Raw genomic sequence first — 24,483 nt, 5'->3', positions numbered from 1 at the left:
CAGTTTCTCTTCTCATACTTGTCCTGTCTCCTCTGTTCCTCTCTCCATAACAGCTCCCCCTAAGATCTCCCTGAACTTCCCGAGGTCCACAGGCATGTGGCCTCACACTCCCTGAGACCTTGTCTACCCACCTGCTGTACCCTTTCTCACTTGCAACCTCACAGAGGGAAAGAAGTTCAGCCCCAAGGTCTAAGATCAGACCTTCCAAGAAGATACACCCTTGATACCTAACTCAAGTCCTCAGCACTCTTGAACAAGTCCCTTTTCTGGGCCTCTGTTTCCTCCTGTATAGAAGGAAGATGGACTAGCCGATCCTCAACTGCCTTGTAACTTTGATGGTCTATGATCCTGTGATCTGTTCACACCCCATTAAAAAAGCTACTGCCTCATTAAATAGTGTGGATTTGCACAGCATATTTATGAATACTTACTGAAACATATACATATTACCAAGACCCAATCCCCACTCAGTCCCTACAAATAATTCTCAGAGACCTTGCCTCGGAAAGCAAAAGGTGGGGCCTGTTTGGAGAGGCCAGAGGTTCCCCTCTCTATACCTTCTTGAGCCTCTGTTCCCAAGCACATGAGACTCCAGAATGAGACACTTGCCTTGATTCTAGTCAAGCAACCTGGCAGCCCAGGTCAGCTCATCTGTAAGGACTAGAAAGGGTTGGAGGCCAGACGGTATGCAGCAGAAGGAGAAGGAACCGGGAGCAGGTGAAGGGGATTTCTGAAACCTGATGCTACCATGCAAATGAGGTCAGCCCAGCATGCAAATGGACAAAGTCAAGTTGAGATGGCCAGCCAGGGTGGGAGGCCACCAGCCTGGGTCTGAAGCCTCTGCAGGAGATAGGGGCTTCCTCTGGAGAAAGCATGACTGCCTGGGGAGGCTCCATCAGGGGCAGGGCCCCCCATATGCCCACGCAGCAGGGGTAGGGATTAAGGTTGGATGTCCTGCTGTCAGGACCCAGCTGATGGATCACCACTGATGGTGGAACACAAAGGCTGCTCTGTGCCTGGCACCAATGTGTTCCCGTCCATCAGAGGGCAGCTTGTGGGGTGCTGGGGTGTGCAGGGAAGAAAGACCAAGGGCTAGGCATGTCTCACGGGTTGATGAGAGAATAAGGTGTCTAAAGGGCCAGCACCTCTACCTTCTGCATTGGGATTTTGAGAGATCAGAGAAACCTGAGTGACTATACCACCTCAGTCCCAAGAGCATCTTTGCCCCACGGTGGGGCCTGGCAAACTCTCCAGTCCATCTCACTCACAATACACAAAGATGTCTACAGACAAGGATTCGCAGGGACTCAGACTCACAACTCCCAGCCCCACCCGCACATTCACATCCAGTGCTTGCTTCCTGCAGGCCAGAGCTGGGTCTAGTCACAGCCCTCCTCCCCGCTCAGGGACCAACACAGAGTAGGTTGAACACAGAAAGGAGAAAGAGAATCCATTTCTTCTCTGGCTTACGCTTGTGCCTTTTCTAGCCTTCTCTTCTGTCCCCCAGCACTTTCTATCTTGGAAAGGAGAGTGTGGGTACACAATTATCACTCAACTGTGAGCACAGGGTGGCAGGCAGATGACATCCTGCTCATGCCACCCAGTGCCCAGCACACAGTTTCCTGATTGAGAGAATTGGGAGGGGGGCGTCCCTCCTCCGGTCCTGATCCTGTGGTCCAGGCGGTTAAAGCAGACACCTGATTGAGGAGCACGAGGTTAAGAGAAAGTGAGGGCACAGAAGCAGAGATGTGGCAAGAACGGAGTAAGTCTTCTATTCACTGGGTGCTTCCATGTGCTGGACACACACACACACACACACACACACATACACACACCTGCTGACAGCTTGAAACATGCAGGTTTTCCCAGTCAAACTCACCCTCCTGCCCAAGTCAATGGTCCAGACCTTTACTGCCTCACTCCTGACTTACTGTCAAGGGGGTTTGTGGGTAATGTGGTTTCCTTGTCTCACTTTCCAAGTCCGTCCATGCCCAGTTAGTCCTCTGATACTTACAGACTTGTTTTCAGCCACACCCCCTCATCAGAACCCTGAGATCTATACAAACCGATCGACCCACCCAACTGATCCATCTTCTCGCCTTGTCATGTCCTCATTCTGCTGGTTCCCCAAGACCCGATCCAGCACTTGTTGTCCCCCCAGCCCTCCCCAGAGGTTTAGCCTTCAGTGACTGAGACAGAATCCCCCAACTAGTCCAGACTAGCCTAGAACTGGCAGTCCTCCTGCCTTGGCCTCTCCAACTATGGAATTAAAGGTGTATGCCACCATGCCCACCCATCCCATTGGCTGTGGCATTAACAGCTTGGTACTGGAGCATTCTCTGCTGAGGGGCCAGGTTCACCAGGGTCCTGCAAGCCATCTAAGAACAAGTCCTTTCTGCTCTCACTTCAGAGGAAGAAGACAGATTGCTTAGGGGTAAGTCTGATTGGGTCCCACAAGGACAAAAGATACCAATTTTAGATTTCCATGGCAGCTATGACACCCACCCAGCCCCCTTTTATTCGGGGCTTACAGGACTGGAGTATAAACTGAAGCAAGGTAAATTTTTGTTTGTTTCTTCTTTCTGAGAGGTTGGGAAGCGTGCTGAATGCGGAGATTACTGTCTGGCCAGGTTTAGAACCCACACACTCACTGTACTGCACTTTGTATCCCATGAGTGAAGTCAAGAACTGAGTTAAGGCTTCCCTGTGTCCCAGTGTGCTGGGGGCTCTTTCATTGTCTATCTCGTCTCCTTCCCACCTGTTCTCTCCCTCAAAGGACAGCGGCATTTTCTTGGCTCTTCCCTGTGGCTTAAGGGAGGAGAGAGAGCTGGTCCTTCAAACCCCACTCAGCTCTCACCTCCCCTGTGAAGTGAGTCCTTCCTGAGCCCCCACCACACACAACTCTATTTCCCCCTATTGTCCCGACTGCTAGCCACAATGCATCCATCTCCTCCGCCACTGGACTGGGGAGAGCAGGGTGGTTCACACTTAGTATGCAGGATCCTGGGGAAAATCCTGACCCACGGGTAAGAGTTTTTGGATTCCTTAAGCTGTGGGTCAGTAGAATAGGCTGTCATGTGACGTCCACAGGAAGGGGATTTGGGAATCAGAGGTAGGATGAAAGAAGGTGGCCAGTGGCCAGTGGCCCGCAGCCTGCTCTTAGAGCTGTCCTACCTGACCACCAGTGCCTTGAGGTAACCACTGACTGAGGCAGCCGGAGACCAAATGGAAAGTCCTCCACCCCCACCCCACCTGTCATTCTGGAGTGTACGGTGCATACAACAACGGTGATGACGTGAGCAGGAAGAGACAGAAGAACTTAGCCTGGTGGCCCAGGAGGGACACAGACAATATGAAGGACTATTCTCCTTGCCACCCCATCTACAGAAAGGAGTCAAGATGAAAACAGGGCAGGAGATATCACTGAGAGGAAAGTATGGAGAGATGACCAACAGTGACCAAGGAGGAAGACGGAAGGCTGAATAGCTCTTAGCTGGGGGGAAAGACGGCAGTGAGGAGGCTGTGAGTTCTAATCCTCACTCAACACTGACTTTCCCTGGCCCCTACTACTTAAGAATCCCCCTTACTCGTGCTTCAATCTATGCCCAAGAGAATACATAAGGTCAAAACGGCTGTGGAAACCCAGAAGTTGAATCCATCTGTTCTTCTGAGTTTCTGTCTTTTGCCTCCATGGATTCTAGGGATTCACACACACATGGCCCCAAATCTGGAGTGGTCCGCTGTGGTGGTAGGTCTTCAGGGGTCTCATGGGACTGGTGCTGCCAAGCAGCAGAGAGGCGGCTAGATGGACTCAGAAGGCCCCTTCTAGCCAAAGCCACCTCGTTCTTGGGTCCTCCTGCCCTGTCCACCAGCTGCCTTGGACCATGGAGGAGAGCAGGCAGGCGGCCCGGGTAGGAGTAATTGAAAGGAGCAGATGAGAGGGGGAATGCATCCACCCCCCACCTTCCCTGGCCCACAGGGGCTGTGGAGAAATGAAAACTAATCAAATTACAGCCGACGGCCTCCCGACCCGTGCACAGGAGCTGCCTGGGCCAGGGGCAGGCTGGCAGGGTGGGGTAGGGGCACAAGGAGAGGGAAGGGGAATCACACGTAATCCACTGTAAACGTCTTGATGTGCAGCAACAGCTTAGAGGGGGGCTCAGGTTTCTGTGGCGTTGGCTATATTTATCTCTGGGTCCATGCCAGCAGGGAAGGTTTAAATGGCACCCAGCAGTTGGCGTGAGGGGCTGCAGGAGCTTGGGGGCCAGTGGCAGGAACAAGCCTTTTCCGACCCGATGGAGCTGTATGAGACATCCCCCTACTTCTACCAGGAGCCCCACTTCTATGATGGGGAAAACTACCTGCCTGTCCACCTCCAGGGCTTCGAGCCCCCAGGCTATGAGCGGACCGAGCTCAGCTTGAGCCCGGAAGCCCGAGGGCCCCTGGAAGAAAAGGGGCTGGGAACCCCTGAGCACTGCCCCGGCCAGTGCCTGCCGTGGGCGTGTAAGGTGTGTAAGAGGAAGTCAGTGTCTGTGGACCGGCGGAGAGCAGCCACACTGAGAGAGAAACGCAGACTCAAGAAGGTGAACGAGGCCTTCGAGGCCCTGAAAAGGAGCACCCTCCTCAACCCCAACCAGCGGCTGCCTAAGGTGGAGATCCTACGCAGTGCCATCCAGTACATTGAGCGCCTCCAGGCCCTGCTCAGCTCCCTCAACCAGGAGGAGCGAGATCTCCGCTACCGAGGCGGGGGCGGGCCCCAGCCGGTGGTAAGTGGCTAGTGCACCAGTTCTAGGGACAGGGCCAGAGGGAGGTGCCTGCTCAGCCTCGGGCCACCAGAGCTGGAACAGGTGTAAAGCGGGGCCCTGGGGAATCCAGGACCCCTTCAGCTAGGCTGCCCAGAGGCCTCCTGTGCTCATACCGTTCCCAGACCCGACAAAGGCAGTGGATGGTAAATACAGATGGGGTAGGGTGGACTGGCACTAGAGAGCAGAGGGGGCCCAGAAATAAGCCTGCAGTAAGGGCTTAGGTGAGCCATGAAGATGAGGGCTGATTCCCATGCTTGAGTCAGCATCTAAAAGGCCAGACCCAGTGGCCAAACAAACCTGCTTTGTCCCAAACCCACAGCCTCCATGGTTGAGCTGACCAAATACATTAGAATCCCTGCAGGCCTGCTCAGAGGTCACCATAACCAGGTTCTCCGGCTTATCACCCTTATCCCCAAAGTGAAGGCAAAATTCCCATCCTAGAAGCCAGGAAAGACCTAGAAAGTAGGGTGGGTGTCTGTGGTGAACCTTCTAGGGTGGGTAACCCACCCTGTAACCCAGGCAAAGAGACAGTATACCTGAGGATGGTAGTAGACTTGACCTTGGATCTTCGTCTGGTCCTGCAGGTGCCCAGTGAATGCAACTCCCACAGCGCCTCCTGCAGTCCAGAGTGGGGCAGTGCACTGGAGTTCGGGCCCAACCCGGGAGGTAAGTGAATCCTGACCCTGGTAGCCAGGGCTCAAATCGCTCAGTCCCTAACTAGGCTGGGCTATTCCCTTACCTTATTCCATGTTCCAGTCACCTTCCCGTGGCTTTCTCAAGAACCTGCTGACCTGAGGGCCCCCAATGGTGGGCTGGAAGCCCTTTGCCTCCCGGTAGCCTTGACCAGCTAAGGAGTAGTCACAGCTTTCAACAGCTTCCCAGCTGGTGTCTGGTGGCTGACCTCAGGGAGAAGGGCCTGTCCCTGCCCCAGGGGTCTCTGGGAATCGCTGAGTCAGTGCAGCCAAACTGGGGCCCAGTTCCCTGGGATACACTATCCTGGCTTCACCTTCACCTAACTGCATTAGAGGAGTTTGGAGAGGCAGCACACACACACACACACACACACACACACACACACACACACACACAGCATGGGGAGGGCTAGTGGCTGGGGGGAACTCCTGACTCTTGCTCACCTATCTGTCCTGGAAAACCTGCGTCATCTCAAGGGTCCCATCCCCCTTGCCCAGGAAACACTCCCCTCTTCTCCTTACAGATCATCTGCTTGCAGCTGACCCTACGGATGCCCACAACCTGCACTCCCTCACCTCCATCGTGGACAGCATCACAGTGGAGGATATGTCTGTTGCCTTCCCAGATGAAACTATGCCCAACTGAGATTGTCTGCCAGGCTGGGTGTCCGTGTGAGCCCCCAAGTTGGTGACAAAGGCCACCACTTCTGCTGCGGGGGCCTTTTAAGTGAGGCTGTCCTGGTGCCAGGAAAAGAGCCCCAGACTGTCACAGGCCAGACTACCCACTCCCCATTCATGTAAGGCTAACACCCAGCCCAGCGAGGGAATGGATGCCCTCATTTAACTGACTCCTTAGAGCAGAGAGCATCCCCTTCCAAGGAAAGAAAGATGGGGTCCAGAGAACCCCCTTGTGGATGTCCCCCAATGGGGCAAACTCAGGAGATTTTTTTTTAAATCATAATATGCCTCTAATTCCACCCCCCAAATGAGAGACAGAGACAGCGCCCTGATCTGGACAAGCATGCACATCTGTTCCGATCTCTTCCTGATGCCAGTGGCTGGGCTGGGCCTGCCCTGAGTTGAGAGAGAAGGGCGAGGAGCCACCCTGTTCCAAAGTCTCTGGGGGCCAAGCTTTTGCAGTGGAGATTGGGAACCTTCCTGTGGTTTGTGTATTGTTTTGTTTTGTTTTGTGTGTTGTTTGTAAAGCTGCCATCTGACCAAGGTCTCCTGCGCTGATGTTGCCAGAGACAGGCAGGGAAGGGGGCGGGGCTCTTGGGGTGACTTCTTTTGTTAACTAAGCCTTGTGTGGTTTTGCCAATTTCTTTTTTGTAATCCTTTTGCTAACTTATTTGGATTTCCTTTTTTAAAAAATGAATAAAGACTGGTTGCTAGAAAAGTGTCTGCGATGATGTATAAGGGGGGACACTGTCAACACTGTCCCTTCCCCTTGGAGGTCCATATACCCAAGGTGTGGAGGGGGGATGACTCGGGTGGATTCATGTGAATGGAGCTGTGGTCCTGAACTGGTCCTTAGAGACAGGAGCCAGGTGATGCGCAGCTGGGGAAAGACCCGGAGTCCTCAGAAATCCTGGGCACACCAAGGCAGGCCTACAACGCACTCTGTTGTACTTTGCTTCAGACATCATTCACAGTCTGCTGTGTTCCAACTTAACAGCCCAATAGGTCTACTGAGCATGCTCACACCTTATGCTCAGTCCACAGGTAGGGTTAGGGTTGTAGAGCTGGGTTTGCAGGACTTTCCTCCCTCGGCCCTGTCTCTCCCATAGATCCACATGACCTTATGCTCTACAGAGAAACAGAAGGGGGCTACACAGAGCAAGTGGACTCAGACGCTGTCATTTCTTCACAGGACAAATAGCATGTCCCCTTACCACCCTCTGCCCTCCCCTCCAGGACAGGGATATTCCTGTCCCCACCTCCAGCTCAAAGATGAGGAAATTCTGCTGAGGGAGCTGAGAAACAGAGAAAAATCAGAGGCAAAACTATGGTTGCTCCTTTTTCTTTTTTTTTTTTCTTTCTTTCTTTCTTTTTTTTTTTTTTTTTTTTGTGAAACCTCTCTTTGTATTCCAGTCATCATTCCTGGGATTGGTAATGTAAAAAGCCTAAAAACAATGCTTAGCATGGAAAAACACCATACTGTCTCCCGTCACAGACATACCTTCTATCCCCCTGACAAACAGCATTTGGATTCTTCGCTAACAAGCTGAGAGTTAACATTTACTACAGTCAATAAATATAGCAGCATCATTTTGGGCCAGTAGAATTGTGTCCTTGTCTCCCCAAGGTCTCGGCTTGATGAGTTAAAAGTCCTGCTGTCTCCCAGGTTACCCTCTCACGCTTCCTCTTGGGATGTCTCCTTTTGATGGGTTTGCCATCCACCTCCCAATGTTTCATTTGTCAAGTGGTCTCCAGGAAGTTGTCCTGGTCAGATGCATCTTGGTGATGGTTGCTCCTTTTTCAAAGACTAGCTTCCCAAAGGGAGAAGGTGGGTGGGAAACTGAGAGCAAGGATCATGGCTGGAGATGGTGTAAGGATGAACAGAAAAGTCCAAAGGCCCTGGAATGGGAATGGACCAAGAACATTGACTTCAACTTTACTCATTCCAGCTCTGTCACGCCATTTGTCTGGTTTACTGCAGATCATTTCCAAACTGCTGCAGACAGGGATTCAGGACATGGTACGTCCCGGGCCCTCTACAGTTCTCTGGGGCCCTTTGGCAACTGACTTGAGCCAGCTGAAGACAGCGGGTGATGATGGTCACTCCACGCTTGCTCAAGCTCAGCGGGGCCCCTCCCCAACTGCCTTCCCAACCTGACCGGGAAAACTGTACCTAAAGACAGTATGAGGAAGACTTGGCAGAGCTTTGGGAACATGGAGAGAGTGAGAAGGTGGAAAAGGTTGGTCCCATCAAAGTCTGTTTGTCTCAAATAAGCAACTATCCATCCTGAGTCGAAGGATTTTCTTCTTTTTGAGTTTGTGTCATTGAATTACAGTTTCCCAGATAGCCTGGAGAGGAATATTTAAGTCTAGCCTTGATCTACTGTCCAACATCTAAGTCTAGCCTTGACCTACTGTCCTTGGGGTGAAGTAAGGGTCTGCATCACCACACCTTATCACTAATCTAGCGTGCTCTCCTTACAACCACCAAAACACTCAACTACGAAACCAAAAAGGGCTCTTCTGAGAGTTAGGTCCTCCATCCCAGTGCCTCCCAGTGTTCTTAGGTGGATACTACCCCACTGCCTTCAGTTGGAATGCTGCATCTATCCCTTGTCCTCCTAGGCCCCTCCAAGGGTCTAGTGCTGGCTAACAGTAAGGGCACTCGATGAATACCATGGGGCTCGTGGCTTCTGGGATTTCTGGATATAGTGTTCAAGCCCATTCTTTCCAGTTATGCCAACTGGTAACTGAGGTGTATATTCCCCCTTGAGAGGACAGCAACGGTCACTGGAGTCAGCGGAGTCACTGGAGACCCCGTGCACTGACAGGTGTAATCACGGCTTGCAAGTCCTCAAGTCACAATACTCCAGCACAGCACAGATGTGAATGACTAACTGCCACACAGGAGCCCAGAATATTTTCACAAAATGTTATTAAGCATCAGGGTTTCCTTAAATTAACAAATTCACCACCTTCACAATAGAATTACAGATAACACTCATGTTAATGAATAATGAGGCGGCGTTCTTTAGGGAAATTAACTTAAATTCCCTCAATCAGTGGAAGTAAGTACAATAAATCAAACTGGGTTAATCAAATGTTGCCTAATAATGGACTTTAAGGAATCCACAAGAATGAAAAGACAAGAATCACTTGAAACTGGCATACCAATTGTTAGTGTGCATATAGGAACTTCCTGGTGTTTGGCTAATTATTATGAGTTACAGGATGCTTATTAAAGTACCATCTGTGCCCTCCAGTAAACATTCTTAGGTGTCTAACTTCCCAGAAAACCTTCCCACTAGTGACTGCAGGTGTACTAGGTGGTTGGGGCAACTGATGTGGAAGAACAGTGGTAGGAGAGGAGTCCCCTCAACTCAGGTGTCTGCTCCATGGAAGAAATGCCACCCTATTATCCCCTAACATGTCATGCCCTATGTTCTTTAGTTTCCTGGTTTCTAAGGCCCAAATTGGGGCACAGACGCCTAAGGGGGGCTAGAGCTCCCAAGTTGGCTAAAGAAGCCCAGTTCAGGCCTTGGTAGGAACGTATGTCACTGCCCTTTTATGTCCCTCCTCCCTACATTCTCTCAGCTGTGGGTGGCCGCCCAGACCCAGACTCCTTGTCTCTCACTCTGTTTACAACATTTCCAGAGAAGAGCAGAGGAAAACCTTTTAAGGACCCTTCCTTGGAAAGATTCTTCCCTGTTTTCTCCAAATGCCAAAGAAACATGATGCTAAAGCTGGGCAGCAGTGGTGCACACCTTTAATCCCAGGCAGACAGATCTCTGTGAGTTCGAGGCCAGCCTGCTCTACAGAGCATGTTCCAGGATAGCCAAGGCTACACAGAGAAACCCTGTCTCAAAAACAAAAAACAAAAAAAAAAAAAAAAGGAAAGAAGGAAGGGGAGAGAGAGAGAGAGAGGAAGAAAAAAGAGAGAAAGAGAGGAAGAAAGGAAGGAAGAGGAAGGAAGAGAGGGAGGAAGGAAGGAAGGGAGGAAGGAAGGAAGGAAGGAAGGAAGGAAGGAAGGAAGGTGAAACATGATGCTAATAGGGTCTTATCTGACGCCCAGCATGCTTGAATACTCATTTCCATACAGAACTGCTCTTTCTAGATCCCCAACCTAGTGGCTGCAACACTGGGAAGTCGTGGCTCTCTGGACCCGTCAGACCTCTCTCCTGTATCCAGCTACTACAGCTCATTAGTTCCACCTTTGACCATGAGTGGTGGGGACACGGAGAGGCTTGCAGACATATCTCACCTCTCTTTGCCTTGCCTGGGCTCTGCCTGAGTTAGTATCTGGCTCTCTTCCTGTCACCTGTGCCCATGGACTCTGTCATTCCTGTCTCATCGGTGTTTGGGGCACCAAGGGCTATGGAAGGGACACAAGAATGCAGTATGTGTCACCCACATGGTTCATCACTCATATGAGTGGACTCATGACCCCAGGATGATTCAGAGATGCCAAGGGCCACTTGGGTGGTTACAAACAAAGGTATGAGGGAAAGAGAATTAGGATGGCTGGAGAAATCATGATGCTCTCTCTTAGAAGTAGCAGTTAAGCTGTCGAGCACTCCGGGTGCTAGGTCAGGAATTTACCATACAGATTACAGTTACGGATAGCACACTGGACTCAGAGGTAGGCTTGAAACTCATGTCTTTCATAAGGTGCGTGATCTTAGCCTGACAATTTCCTGTTACATAAGGTGACAATGATGTCACACTGCTGGCTTGTGAGGATTAGATTAATTAACTAATTAATTTGATTACTACAAGTTAATCTGTCTACTACAAGTTATAATTTGGATGTTTGTGTTTCTTCAAAATTCATATTCAGCTCATGTTCGGGGCTGGATAAATGGCTCAGCGGTTAGGACGGCTTGCTGCTCTGTCACAAAGACCCAAGCTTGGACCCCAGCACCTGCATCATGCAGCTCACAAATGTTGTACCTCCAGCTCCAAGGGACCCATGTGTCTTCTGGCCTCCACTGGCACCCACACACACATGTGCACATTCACACTTAGATTTAAAAAAAAATTGTTTCAGTTTTTAAAATACCTAATCCCTAATGCAATATTATTAACAGATAGGTCTTCTGAAGGCAATTAGGACATGAGGGCTGTGCCCTCGTGAATGGTGTTAGTGCCCTTATGTAGAGGTCTGGCAGCCTGTTTGTCCTTGTTACCCTTCAAGCTTTTCTAGCACGTGAGAACACCTTGACAAAGTACCATGTCTGAAGACTGGGTCCTCACCGGAGATTAACTCTGCCAGTGGCTTGCCCTCAGACTTCTCAAACTCCAAGACTGTGAGAAACACATTGCTGTTGATTAAAAATGACCCGTGTAACGTTATTTTGCAATAGCGGCAGGACCAGGCAAGGGTCTGGCACACAGCAGTACTCAGGGATTTGTCAGCGTTTATTAATAATCATCCTCTCAGCCATTCCCCGAGATGAGGTCAGTCGATTTACTCATTCAATGTAGGGATCAAAGAGACTGACCCAAGGAGCGCTGTCATAGCCCAGTGACAGCCCAGGGCTGTAGACATGTGTAGAGTGGTCATGGAGCTGAAGGGCGGTGGCTGCCTAGCTCTGCCACAGCGCCAGCCATTGCCTCCCGTGAGAGACTTGGAAAGGAGTTGAAGGGCCAAAGCTTCAGAGGTGAGGAAAAGAGCACTGAGCTGTCTTCTGGAGGAGGCGCTGGCAGACAGGACATTTCTGATTAGGCAGACTCAAACTGGGGGGAAGAGGAGAGGGCCAGGGATCCCAGTCATGAATAGCTTCTTCAGGCCACTCAGCGGCGGAGGGACTGGACCCTGAACTACAGTAATGGAGCCCCCCTGTGGTGGTTTAAATGAGAATGGCCCCGGCCCAGTGGTGGTGGTGGTGGTGGAGGCAGCACACGCCTTTAATCCCAGGCAGAGGCAGGCAGATTTCTGTAAGTTTGAGGCCAGACTGCTCTACAGAGCAGAGTGAGTTTCAGAAGAGCTAGGGCTGTTACACAGAGAAACTTGTCTCAAAAAAAAAGAAGGAAAAAAGAATGCCCCCCCCCCCAGTCTCACATATTTGAATGCTTGGTCCCCAGCTGGTGGAACTGTTTGGGAAGGATTAGGAATATGGCCTCATTGGAGGAGGTGTGTCAAAGAGGGCAGGCAGGCTTTGAGGCTTTAAAAGCCCATGCCACCCAGTCAGCTGTCTCTCTGCCTTTTGGTTGTCTCAGTATTAAGCTCTCAGCTACTTCTCCAGTGTCGTGCCTGCCTGCCTGCCTGCCTGCCCTGCTTCCGCACTCCCCGCCATGACAGTCATAGACTCTAACCCTCTGAAGCTGTAAGCAAGCCCCCAATTGAATGATTTTTTTTTTCATAAATTGCCTTGGTCATGGTATCTTATCACAGCAATCAAAAAGTAACTAAGACAGCTCCTGGAATGCAGAGATGTACAGAGGAAGCTGGGCAGCAGCAGTGATTCCAGGCTCAGTGGGAAAGGACCAAGTGGAGGAAGCCTGGGCACATGAATAAAGATGAAAGAGAAAACCGACCAGCCTGATAGCTTCTCACCCCTTCACCCTTGTTCTAGAAACCCTTGGTACACGCCACCCAAACACTAACTTTCCCATCAATCCCGCGAGTGTGTGATAAACAGAAGGGTATTGCCTGTGTGTTCAAAACTCTGATACTTCCTTCCCAGAGCACAGCCACCTAAGGCCTGCGAAGGGAGCTGGGCACATCAGGTGAACGAAGTGCTTAATAAAGAAACGGAGGCCATTTGTACTTTGTCTTAAAACCAGGTTGTTTATTGGTACGTACACACCCACTCACACCCACACACACCCACGCACACTCCCACACACACACTCCTGAAGCACTGAGCCAATACAGTACTGAGAAGGGACCTGGTGAGACACAGGAGGCTGGCAAGGAGAGCTTGGGTCACTGGTGACTCTCCAGAAAAAAAAAATATACATACATATATATTGACTATGAGGCAAGGGGGTACACCATGACAGCAGCCTTCCATCACTGCATGCGGATCCCCTGTTCCGTCCACCCTGCTGGCCCTGAATGCACCTGGCTCCCCAGCTGCTACCTCAGACATCGAAAATCATGATAGGGTCACATGGTAGAGAAGGGGCAGGGCTGACACCCCCACACAGCTAGTCCACAGAAGGAGTCAGGTGGTGTTTTCCAGCTCAACTTCCATTTTAGGATGCTGGTACTTCCCTGTAACTCCGGAGCTCAGGGTCGGGTTTTCTTTCTCTCTACCCAATTCACGTTCTACTCAACTGTTTCCCATCTCCATTCCCAGCAGCCTGACTGGTAGGCAAGCAGAAACAACGGGATCGAGAACAGGTAGTCGCCTGCCCCAGCCCAGGTGAGCCCATTCAGTCACCCCCTTAGTCAAGCTTTCCTCTGCTGGGCAACAGCACAAAGCTCTAAGCCCTTTTTAGACAGGGAGTTCTGGCTCGTTTCTCCACCTGCTAGCCTAGCTCCTGTTCAGGATCCCAGTGGATGGATGAGATGGCAAGCCAGCTACTCCACTCACCTAGAGATGGCATTGTACTGCCTTCTCCCAACAAACACCATCCAGGCACTTCCTTTCCTCCTCCATTAAGTATCAGGTTCTATGGACCCACCCTGATATGAGGTCCTGAGCTTTCCTAAGGCTAAGGAATGGGTCTGGAAGAGAAGGTGATTGACATTCCTCATAAATCTATCCTGCCCCACCACACTGCCAGAAAAGCATCTAAAATCGTGGAGAGGGAGGAGATCAAGAATTTCTTGAATAGATAGCTGACCCCAAAAGAATCCTAAAGGAGGACTGGGGGGCATAAGGACACGAAAGGGAGACTGCCTCAGGCCACATTAGATATCCTGGACCTGGGACATGGAAACCTCCCCCTCCTCCCTTTCAGAGCAGAGCCAACAGTTCACAATCTGATCCATTCAGTCCGGTAGCAGCTCTGCTTGTGGCTGGGGCTGGAGCGTTCCCAGTGCCCTTTGCGCTTAGGTAGTAAGGCCACCATCCCCTCTCCTAGTTTACCTGACTGGACCTCCTACTGAGCAAGGAGCTGAAGACTTTGCCTTGCCCTCACCCTTGGCCCAAAGCTCCGGGTCCGTTTCTCCCACATATTTGGGATGTGTCATCAGCTTGGGCTCAGAGTTTGTACCTTCGTCTTCCTCAGTTCCCCTCCTGGCTTGCCCTGGAGGGGCTCGGGTATTCTACACCCCTCATGGCCCCCAAGCAAGACTTGGAGGCAGGAGCTACAGACACTGGTGACCAGGTTTGGGGAAGAGGGGGCGATACTGTGAAAAGGGATACCAAAACCACTCAGACCATCCGGCACAGCCAGAGTGGAGGGGACCAAAGGCCAATTAGTCCAAGCAGGACGGAGTCCGAAACGGCCTTTTATTGGAAGGGCCATCTCAGTCCTTGGCTTGGGATCGTGAGCCTGATGAACCCATAAGTAAGTGGTAACACGCTCACTCAGTGCTGCCCTTCCGTCCCTCCCACAGAATCCCAAGCACCAACAACCTGGGTGCCGCCACACACAGGAGACCTTGGCCACATCCACCAGAGACTTACAAAAGGGGCACGAAGTAGGACTCGGGTAGTGGGATGCCAAAGGAGTGGATGAGCATATTCTGAGATCCCGGGCAACTGGAAAGTCACAGAGGAGAGACTGGGAGCCAAGGGAGAAAGGGAACAAGCAGGAGGGGTCAGGGCCGGCTGAGCCTGCGAAACCAGGACACCCAGCCTGGGGGCCGCGGCTAGTCCCGGAAGGCGGAGAGCATGTGTCCGTAGAGATAGTGGGAGTGAGCTAAGAGAGAAGAGAGAGAGACGGGATCTGTAAGTGGAGGTGGTCCTTGGGGCGGGCAGCAGGTAGGAGCGGCATGCGGCCAAGCACGAAGCGAAGCGGGCAGGGCAAGCCGGGCGGTGCTGCAGCGAGGGTGCGGCGGCGGCGGCAGGGCGGGCCGGGGCGGAGGCAAGGCGGGCGAGCGCAGCCACGGCCAGGCCCACTTACCCCGAGCCGGGGGCGCACCCCCGTCAGACCCGGGGCGGGAGGGTGGGGGGGTCAGCAGGAGTAGGTCCGGACCGTGGAGGGCTCCAGTCTCTGCGCCCCCGCCGTCCCGGCTGGCAGGAGTCGGCAGCGGCGGGAGAACACACAGAGCGCGGGTTAGTGCGCGGCCCACCGCGGCGTTAGTGCAGCGCAGCCTCGGCCTCGCCCCTCTCCTGCCCGCTCGGCCCCAGGGTGCGGGGAGGGAGCCCGCCGCCAGCCCCGCACTCACCTTCCGGCATGATCTTCTTGGGCGGGGCGGGTGGGGGCTGCAGCGGGCCCAGCGTGGACACACGGAAGCCCACCGGGAGGGTCTCTGCCGAGGTGCCCAGCATGCCCCCACTGTGGTGATCCCGGGGCCGGAAGCGTTTCCTCCAGGAGGGTGCTCGACGGAACACCTTCTCTTCCCCCTGCACCAAGGAGCATATTGGAGTTGCCGCCCCAGGCCCTGAAGCTCTGAGGGGTATGACTTCTCTCTCTAGCTCTCAGTGTTTTCTCCTGTAAGACGAATGGGGGCTACAGGGGATGACCACAAGTGGCCTCTCACACAAGATCCAGAAGGAGGTCCCCCCTATCTGGTCTGACAATCAACTCCATTGCTCTACTCCCCCCTCCCCCAATCTTCCCAAACTGAGCTGGGAGAGCCCACGGCTTTTTCAAAATACTTCTCTTTTCAGGCTCCCTGTGGGAAGTCTGGTCAGGCCCAGCACTGCTCTCCTGTCCTCCTCAGGCCTCAATAAAGATACTACCCAGGTTGACAGAAAAACACTGCCAGGGATCGTGACTTCTAGGTTGCCACTCTTGGTTCGGCTGAATTACTAGCGACATGACCTCTCCCCGGGCTTCAGTTTTCTTATCTGTCAAACAGGAATTCCAACATCTTCTGCCTCACCTATTTCTTGGGCTACCTACTCCAGTGGGACCGGAACACACAAGGATGGGTCAGACCGTCGAGCAGAGACATGCTCCTCCAAAGGATGGATATAGGCCACCCATCCCACCCTTCAGAGCCACGGTTTAGTGCCTCGGAGCCAAGCCTCGTCTTCTGCCTTGGTGTTTTCAGAACTGTACAGACCCCACGATATGGGTAGAGTGAGCAGGAACAGGGCCACTGACCCCTGTTTTTACCTGAATGACTCCTCCCATTTCTAGGGCCTTGGGATTTGTAATTGTGCCCTTGGACTGACAGTCCCTGCATTTTCTACTCCTTCTGTCTTCTCCTTTCTCTCCATCATGCTCTATGCTCCATGGAGCAAAATGCATGATTCTTTTTGTTGTCCCAAAGAATGTATTCCCTGATCCTGGGTGGTGTCTGGGAATGCTGTCTGCCTCAGTAACTGTTAGATGAATGGATAGCTGGAGTCCCCTTCCTTAATTTAGCAAGGTCTGGAGATGGAGAACCTAAAAATAAACATGAGTGTGGGGGGGGGGGGGTACACCTGCCACGGTACATCTGTGGAACCTGGAGGACAACACTGTAGAGTTGGATATCTCTTTCTACCTCTCTATAGGTTCCAGAGATCAAACCCAGGCCATCTGGCCTGTACAGCAAGAGTTTTTCCCTGCTACGCCATCTCATCGGTCCTGGGCTCTTTTTTAACGTGCTCAAAGCGCGGTCAGGTAAGGCACACTGACTGGCAAGGTCGTGGAAGGTTGGTGACGGGAAACAGGTCAAGAGGAGGAGGAGAGAGTGTTCGCATCGGAGTCTTCCCTGAACCCAAAGGGAAGAAGGCCTGACGGGGTGAAGGTCAAAGGGCAGCTGCTGCAGACCGGAAGGGCTGGAAAGACGGCTTGGATGTAAAGGGAAGAGTGAAGCTACAGCGATCTGGGGTGACAAAAGCCTGAGGTTTTGTTTCGCAGAGAGCAAGGCTGTCACTCAGCACCTCAGCAGAGCGTCTGTCTTCAAACACCACACAACTGGAGGGCAGGCTGCAGTCTCACCAAGCAGGGAGAGACATAGTGGGACCTGAGACACCCCAAAGTCATGGCCTCTGGGGAAGACCTTTGACCCTGCATGGTTGAGAAGGCTGAGCCTTGAGGTGGAAGGTGCTAGAAGTTTAACACCGGCTTTTGGGTTTTATACCAGAAATGATTTTCACAAAGACTTCCTCACAGCCTACTGATGCCCAACATGCCTCCCCACCCCTTACCATTCCCCATCCCTGCTGGCTCTCCTCCCTTGGGCCAGCCACCACTCCTCAGCCCTGGGGTAGGAGATCTCATGAACCTCAATCCACCAATCAGCAATGACCAAGGCTCTAAATTCATATCCAGGTACTCACGTCATCCAACTTCCTGTCTGTGCCCAAGGCCAACAGGTTATTGAACTCTCTCTCCATCACTTGACGGGCCTAAAACCCACACAGTAAGAGGAAGAAAGAGGGACTCTAGTTAACAATACTTTTGGTATCTTTCTCTTTTAAAATTTACATTAATTCAGTTTTTATTAGTGTGTGTGTGTGTGTGTGTGTGTGTGTGTGTGTGTGTGTGTGTGCGCGCTACTATGCACTGTGGAGGTTAGAAAAGAATTTTCAAGAATTGTTTCTCTCTTTTCACCATGCAGGTCCCAGGGATCAAACTCAGGTCATCAGGCTTGGTGACAAGCTCTTTTATCCACTGAGTCATCTCATTCCCCCCACACACACCCTTAATGGCATCTTTCAACTGCTTCCTAGAGCCTGAGGGCAGAGATGGGAGGCAGGAGTTAGTGCACTTGGCCTATTAGAAACCTCACACACCTTCCTGAGGCTACTACTTCAAATAAATCACTAATAGTGTCCTGCTACAAGTCAACTGTTAACCTTGGGATTCTTTCACATGGGATACATTAAAGGTCAATGTCATTTTAAGAATAGGATTACAGAGTACATGAATAGACAGGCTTTATCTACTGGAAAAACTAGTTTCACTAACTGGACACACAGACAAAAAGAAAGAGGACATGAAGTTGGGAGGGAGATGGAATAGAGGCGTTAGTGGGAATTGGAGGGGGTAACAGTAGACAGAGGTGATCAAAACGGATTGTACAAGTATACTCGATTCTCTATGAATAAATAAAAATCATTCTTTTTAAAGCCCATATTTTGTCTCTAAAGGGAAAACCATGGCTGACTATCCTTTGGTGAGGGCAGGAGGAAGCGAAATGAGCAACTCATCTGACAGGGTGTACATGACAAACTCAAAGAATTCCCAGTCATGGACAGTGAGGGCCCTGAGCTGTGTGTCACACTGACACTTCTCTAGACGTCTTCCAAATGAATTCATTAAGGAAACAAACTACCAGAGTGGCTGGAGAGGTGGCTCAGAAGTTAAGAGCGCTTGCTGCTCTTGCCGAGGACCCAGGTTCAGTTTCCGGTACCTATATCAGGTGGCTAACGACTGCCTGTAACTCCAGTGCCAGGGAACCAGAAGCACTCCTCTGGCCTCTGCAACACCTGCATGCATATGGTATACATACATACATGCAGGCACACGTACACATAAAATAAATAAGTCAAAAGAAAAAAGAAACGGGGAGCTTTTCAAAACTTCCTGTCACCAGGTATTTTCAACCATTGTCCATAAAGGATTCCATACTGAGTCAGATAAACAGGTCAACAAAATGCCAGGTGGGTGGTAGTGGATGCCTTGAATCCTAGGAGGCAGAGGCAGATGGATCTCTGAGTTTGAGGCTAGTCTACAGAGCCAGTTCCAGAACAGCTAGGGCTACACAGAGAAACCCTGTCTCAAAAAATAAAGAAAAAAGAAAAAAGGAAGGAGGAGGAAGAGGAAGAAGAAGGAGGAGGAGAAGAAGAAGGAAAGAAAAAAAGAAAGAAAGAAAGAAAGAAAGGGAGGGAGGGAGGGAGGGAGGGAGGAAGGAAGGAAGGAAGGAAAGAGAGAGAGAGAGAGAAAGAAAGAAAGAAAGAAAGAAAGAAAGAAAGAAAGAAAGAAAGAAAGAAAGAGCTGGGCGGTGGTGGTGCACGCCTTTAATCCCAGTACTCGGGAGGCAGAGGCAGGCAGATCTCTGTGAGTTCGAGGCCAGCCTGGTCTCCAAAGCGAGTTCCAGGAAAGGCGCAAAGCTACACAGAGAAACCCTGTCTTAAAAAAAAAAAAAGAAAAAAGAAAAAAAAAGAAAAGAAAGAAAAAAAGAGAGGAGGCAAAAGAAAGAGAATAAGAAGGTGGTGGAGGAGGGGAGAAGCAGAAGAGAAGAAAAGAGGAAATCCGCATTCTGAGACAGGAAGTGGGAAAGAGAAAGCCATTTCTGGAGGGGCAGGATATCAGGCACAGAGTTCTAGCAGGATTGTGTTTGTCAGAGTGGGAGCATTCTGTCTTACAGATGATCAGAAAGGAAAATGTTGTAACATTTCACATATCTCCTGGGTAGTGAGAGGTTAAAAGGGTAGCGTCCACTGCAGAGCCCTGAGCAGGCAGGAAACCTGCAAATGAAGTGAGAGGTGGACAAGTAGAGACATTGCATCTGGAGGAAATCCAAACTCGTACTCAAAAAGAAAGGCTCCATGCTCTGTGTTTTGACTGGTCAGTAGGGATCACGGCAGAGGGTCTACAAACGAATTGGCCCTGAATGCTGCCGCTGCCCCCAAGGCCAACACGCCGTCCAGAACCAAGAGACAACACAGCCCCACCCTCCCTCAGGCTGAAAAGTGTCTGCTCCCAGAATAGCCAGCACAGCTAGTGACTGAATTTCAAAAGCCATTTGACAGCTGCGAACAGTTGAGACAAGGGCAGCTAAAATGATCAGGGGCAGTGCTAGTCTACACAAGGGAAGGCTAAAGGAATTAAGACCATTCTGTCTGGAGAGACAAAGGCTTGGGCCCAGAGGCAATATAATCAGAGTTTATGAAATTCACAGTTCTTACAAAAGGGGGGAGCTGGTCAAACACCAACGTCCTCATCAAGCTAAACTGTAAGAAAGAGGCAGATCTTTCCCCGGGGGAGCCTGGCAGAGGCGTATTTAGGACAACTAAAACCAGGAAGTGCCGTGAGTGCATCTAGAATCCATTACCCACAGGAAGTTGGAAGGGCCAAAAATATAAATAAGGTCAAGCGAATTTAGATATATTCCTAGATAACTGTTATGATAATAATTATGAAACGTAACTGAAGGAGATGTCTAATCTTTTGAGCTGCTGACAGGAAGACAAACCTTGGTACGGAGCGTCTCTGGGCTCTGCCCACTGGTATATTTAGTGTGCTGAAGCCTAGGGGCCGGGGAGCAGATCCCCAGGGTGGCAGACAAAAGAGATACAGGCTCTACGGTCCTGGTGAGGCCCAGGGCTGTTCTTCCCTATGCAAAGCTGGGTCAGAGACGCAACTTAAGGAAAAGGAAAGTACCAAGCCTCAGCTGTGAGAGAGACTTGGGAGGAGCTTGAGTGACCCACAGCCCTGTGGCGACAAGAAAAATACCTGCATGTGAAAGACACGCATTGCCCAGGAGCTTTGGTGATATACAGGGACCACTCAAGGGTCTGAGGACACCGCGCCCTCTTGGGACAGATCACACACATAAACACACACACACACACACACACACACACACACACACACACACACACACACCCCCATGGGGGGGGGGGCGAGGGGCCGGGGGAGCTGGGAGGTTAGGTGGGTGCTGGTTGACGGAAGAGCTACCTGGGTGTTCTGTGTGGGAATTTGCAGAACCAAGGCCAGGGTGTTGTGATCGAAGTTCTCATCCAGGGCCAGCAGAGCACCATGCACACCACTCTCATGTAGGTTTCCTGCATAGTCCCTTAACCCAATAGACTGGACCCAGTGAACCACCTGGTCATTGGTCCAGACCAGCACATCTGGAGGGCAGAGGAAAAAAATGGACAAAAAGGAAGCGTGCCTGGCCCAGGTTCTCCTAAGTGCAGGGCCCCAGTTACCCGGCTCTCTAGCTCCCACTCCATCCCTAACTTGCAACATCTGTCAGTCCTCCGTGGCATCTGGGTTCCTACAGGGCCAGCTCCACCTCACTGCATCTCCACCAGTCCACAACACTCTTCTTCCTGGAGTCCCAGCAAAAGCTATCCCCCCACCTCAGACCAAAGTGGCCTTATTCTTTCTACTTTCAGAGTCCTATCTAAAACCTGCCTCTTTCCCATCTAACCCCCCCCTCCCCCCAGATCGCCAACTTCAATGAGCACATCAGTCTACAGTACCATCCCAGAGGTCCCATCAGTCTGGTTGGTGGCCAGTGCCTGAGGGAAATGGATTCACATCTGAGTGGACATAGAATACGTCCACAGCATCAGACAGGCTGGGGTTGCATTCCCCTCTCACATCTGAGTCTTCCTTGAGACTCACTGGGCCCCAGGGTTGGGGTGGAAGCAAACTTCACAAGGCCTGACCAGCTTACCCTTGATCTCATGCTGGCTCTCCTCTCGCCTCTTCTCCAGCTCCTTCCGGTCATAATTCAGCCTCTTCAGACACATGATGCCATACTGAAGACTGGTTCTGTAGGCACACAGCACCTGAGCCAGGGCATTGGTGTGACCGCATTCCTGCCCACACGGCCCCCATTCTGTCCCAACCATAGTAGGTACAGGCCCACTGCACCCAGCACAAAGAACACCCTGGTACCCCCAGGTTCCTGCTGTCAGGGCTTGCACCTGATCTGAGGTTACTTCCACCTCCTGCCGCTTACATCCCCCGCCCCCCCACTCCCCCCACCCTCCCCCACCCCCAGGAAAGGAAGGGTCTGTGAAGGTTAATCTTGACCTTGTTAGAACGCACCACCTAGCCTAGTAGATCAGTCAAATACATCTCTGGGTGTGTCTTCAAGGGCATTCCCAGAGGGGATTAGGGAGGTGGTAAGACCCATCCTGAATATGGGCAGCTCCATCCCACGGGCTGGCACCCAGACGGAATAAAAAGGGGAGAAGGAGACGGCCTAAGAGCCGAGACATTCTCTCTGCTTCCCCCTTCTCAACTGGCTCAAACCAGGAGCAAAAATAAGTCCTTTCTCTCCTAGGTTGTGTAAGGTACTCTGTTACAGCAAGAAGAAACTAACAAAGGGCCTGACTGGTGACAGGGCGTGGATGAAACCACAGGCCCCTTCACCGCAGGCGTTGGGATGACAAAGACTAACTGCCACTCACAAGCCAGAGGAAAAGGGACTCTAAGACTCTCCTTCACATTGCCATTTCACTCGGTCCTTTCAACGGCCTACAAGATGCCAAGGGTGTACCCTTACCTGTGCGCCTTGCTCTCTGTGCTGCAGCCACACTGACACCCATGTTGTCCCTCAGACACACTGACACCCTGTCACACAGCAGGCTTCTGAGGCCTGGGTGCCTCAGGGCCTTTGCGCTGGCTGCTATGGCGAGCCAGAACATGGCACCCCTCTTCAAGTCTTTGTTCAAATGTCTCCTGCTCAGCCCAACTCAGTAGTCACCCAAAGCAGACTCACACTATACCATCACCATCATCACCATCACCATCACCATCACCATCACCACCCCACACTCCCACACTAATTTGGTCTAATTTTTTCCCTCACCCATTAACTGTCTTGTCTCGCCAAGTCAGAATGTACATTTCATGAGGGCAGGGGACTGTTTTGACTTACTGGTCATAAATCTCTAAGACATCATAGGTGCTCTGTAAGTGCTCACTGACAAAACGAAACCATTTACTTAACTTACTAACTACACCAAACGAGCAGCAGGTCGTGATAAGCAGTGAATGAACAGTACGTTGGGCAGAGAACCTTGGGTCAGAAGGGACTCCCTCCCACAGCCGTTCATCTGAGCTCCTCCGAATCTAGGACTCACCCCACAGCCCTTCCGCAGTGGTGGTTGACAAACACCTCCAGAGGCTGGCAGCTGGTTCCCACCGGGACACAGGTCAGGGTCCTGGCTAGGCTGGACTGTACTTTGTCTTTTTCCCTTTCTGGGAGTTCCCTTCCACAGAGCAACAGAACAGAAGCCCCACCCCAACCCCAGTCACTTTGAGATGAAATTGTCCGACTGCTCCCAAAGCTCTCCTGCCTGGAACACTCATGGCTCAGAGACACCTTCCTAGGCAGCCTGGGTTTAGTGCTTGGGCTGCTGCTGTATTAAACTCTGGGTGACACTGAAGAGGCAGGAGCACACACAAGCCCTGATGGGAAATGACCCTGGAGTTAGGTTTCATTGGAATCTTTTACACAGTTCCTGTGACTTTCAAAGCTGTTGGTCAGCACAGCAAAACCATACATAAAGCCCTTAACGTTAGGTCAAGACAGGTTGGAATGCCAACTCGGCCACATCCTCCCTGAGGGCACCGGGTAGATGGGGTCCTACCTCTCTTTCGGGGTTGTGGTGAGGATTAAAAATGATCATGAATGGAAGGGCTCAGCACATCTCAGGGACTCAGAAACAGGACCACTATTAGGAAGGCAGGGGTGATTAATGTATGTGTCGGGTGGGGGTCGGCCCAAACAGCAGAACCCCACTCAACAGACCACCCCAGTCTGAGGAGAAGCACTGGGTGAGATGTCAAAGGATGAGGGCGTCAGCTCCACCCGGCCAAGCGAGTAGGCAGGATTTCCGCCGCTGTTTAGAGTAAGACGTAAATAACCCTTTCTTGTCGTAAAAATAATGACTTACATGAATGTCTCCAAAAGTGACTTGGTGGTACAAGCCTGTAATCCAAGCTCTTCAGGAGGCTGAGGCAAGAGGACCCCAAGTTCAAGGGTTATTACAGAATGAGTTCAAGACCAGACAACTTAGTAAGACCCTGTTTCAAAATACAAAAAAAAAAAAAAAAAAAAAAAAAAAAATGCCAAGGAGGCCAGGCACAGAAGCACGTGCCTATAATCCCTACACTTGGGAGTGGAGGCAGGAGGATCAGAAACTCAAGGTCATCCTTGGCTACACAGAAAGTTTAAGGCCATCCTGGGTTACATGAGTTCCTGTTTCAAAACGAAGTGGGGGGGGGGGATGATGCTGAGGGTAAAGCTCAGCATCAGCATGCCTGACTGCCTGTAGAGAGCCTGTGCTCAATCCCAAGGGCTGCAACTGAGGGATAATATCCAGACCCGAGAACATGCTTGGGAGGCCAGGCATGAGGGCTCGTGCCTGTAATCCCAGTATTTGGAGGATGAGACAGGAGTGCTGAGTCTGAGGCCAGCGTGGACTGCAGCATGAGTCCTTGTCCCCAGACTCCAACAGGAAAAAAAAAAGAACATGCTATTGGAATGTTGCGTGGAACAATCCAGAGTGAATGGCAGAGGTGAAGTGTGTGGGGACACCTCAGAAACCTGAAGCCCTGGA

The 24,483-nt window shown here is 51.5% G+C and overlaps 2 protein-coding genes across 2 annotated transcripts in view; one reads left to right on the top strand and one right to left on the bottom strand.

Annotated features, from left to right (window-relative positions):
- Positions 1-4,295: 4,295 nt before the first annotated feature.
- Myog (myogenin) lies at positions 4,296-6,143 on the top strand. Its single transcript, XM_059281158.1, has 3 exons — positions 4,296-4,766; positions 5,390-5,471; positions 6,022-6,143. Exons 1-3 carry the CDS (start codon positions 4,296-4,298, stop codon positions 6,141-6,143), a joined length of 675 nt encoding a protein of 224 aa, XP_059137141.1.
- Positions 6,144-12,938: 6,795 nt separating this feature from the next.
- Ppfia4 (PTPRF interacting protein alpha 4) overlaps positions 12,939-24,483 on the bottom strand; it is a 33,829-nt gene continuing 22,284 nt past the window's right edge. Inside the window, exons 20-24 of the mRNA XM_059280265.1 lie at positions 21,585-21,682; positions 20,858-21,033; positions 17,512-17,580; positions 15,462-15,639; positions 12,939-14,992 (exon numbers count right to left, since the gene is read on the bottom strand). Coding sequence (XP_059136248.1) covers positions 14,943-14,992; positions 15,462-15,639; positions 17,512-17,580; positions 20,858-21,033; positions 21,585-21,682 — 571 coding nt within the window. The 3' untranslated portion in view covers positions 12,939-14,942. The remainder of the gene's footprint in view (positions 14,993-15,461; positions 15,640-17,511; positions 17,581-20,857; positions 21,034-21,584; positions 21,683-24,483) is intronic.

The sequence above is a fragment of the Peromyscus eremicus genome, chromosome 15, assembly GCF_949786415.1.
Source record: "Peromyscus eremicus chromosome 15, PerEre_H2_v1, whole genome shotgun sequence".
Classification (NCBI taxonomy): domain Eukaryota; kingdom Metazoa; phylum Chordata; class Mammalia; order Rodentia; family Cricetidae; genus Peromyscus; species Peromyscus eremicus.
The sequence above is the reverse complement of the archived record's forward strand: the minus strand, read 5'-3'. Positions and strand labels throughout refer to the sequence as shown.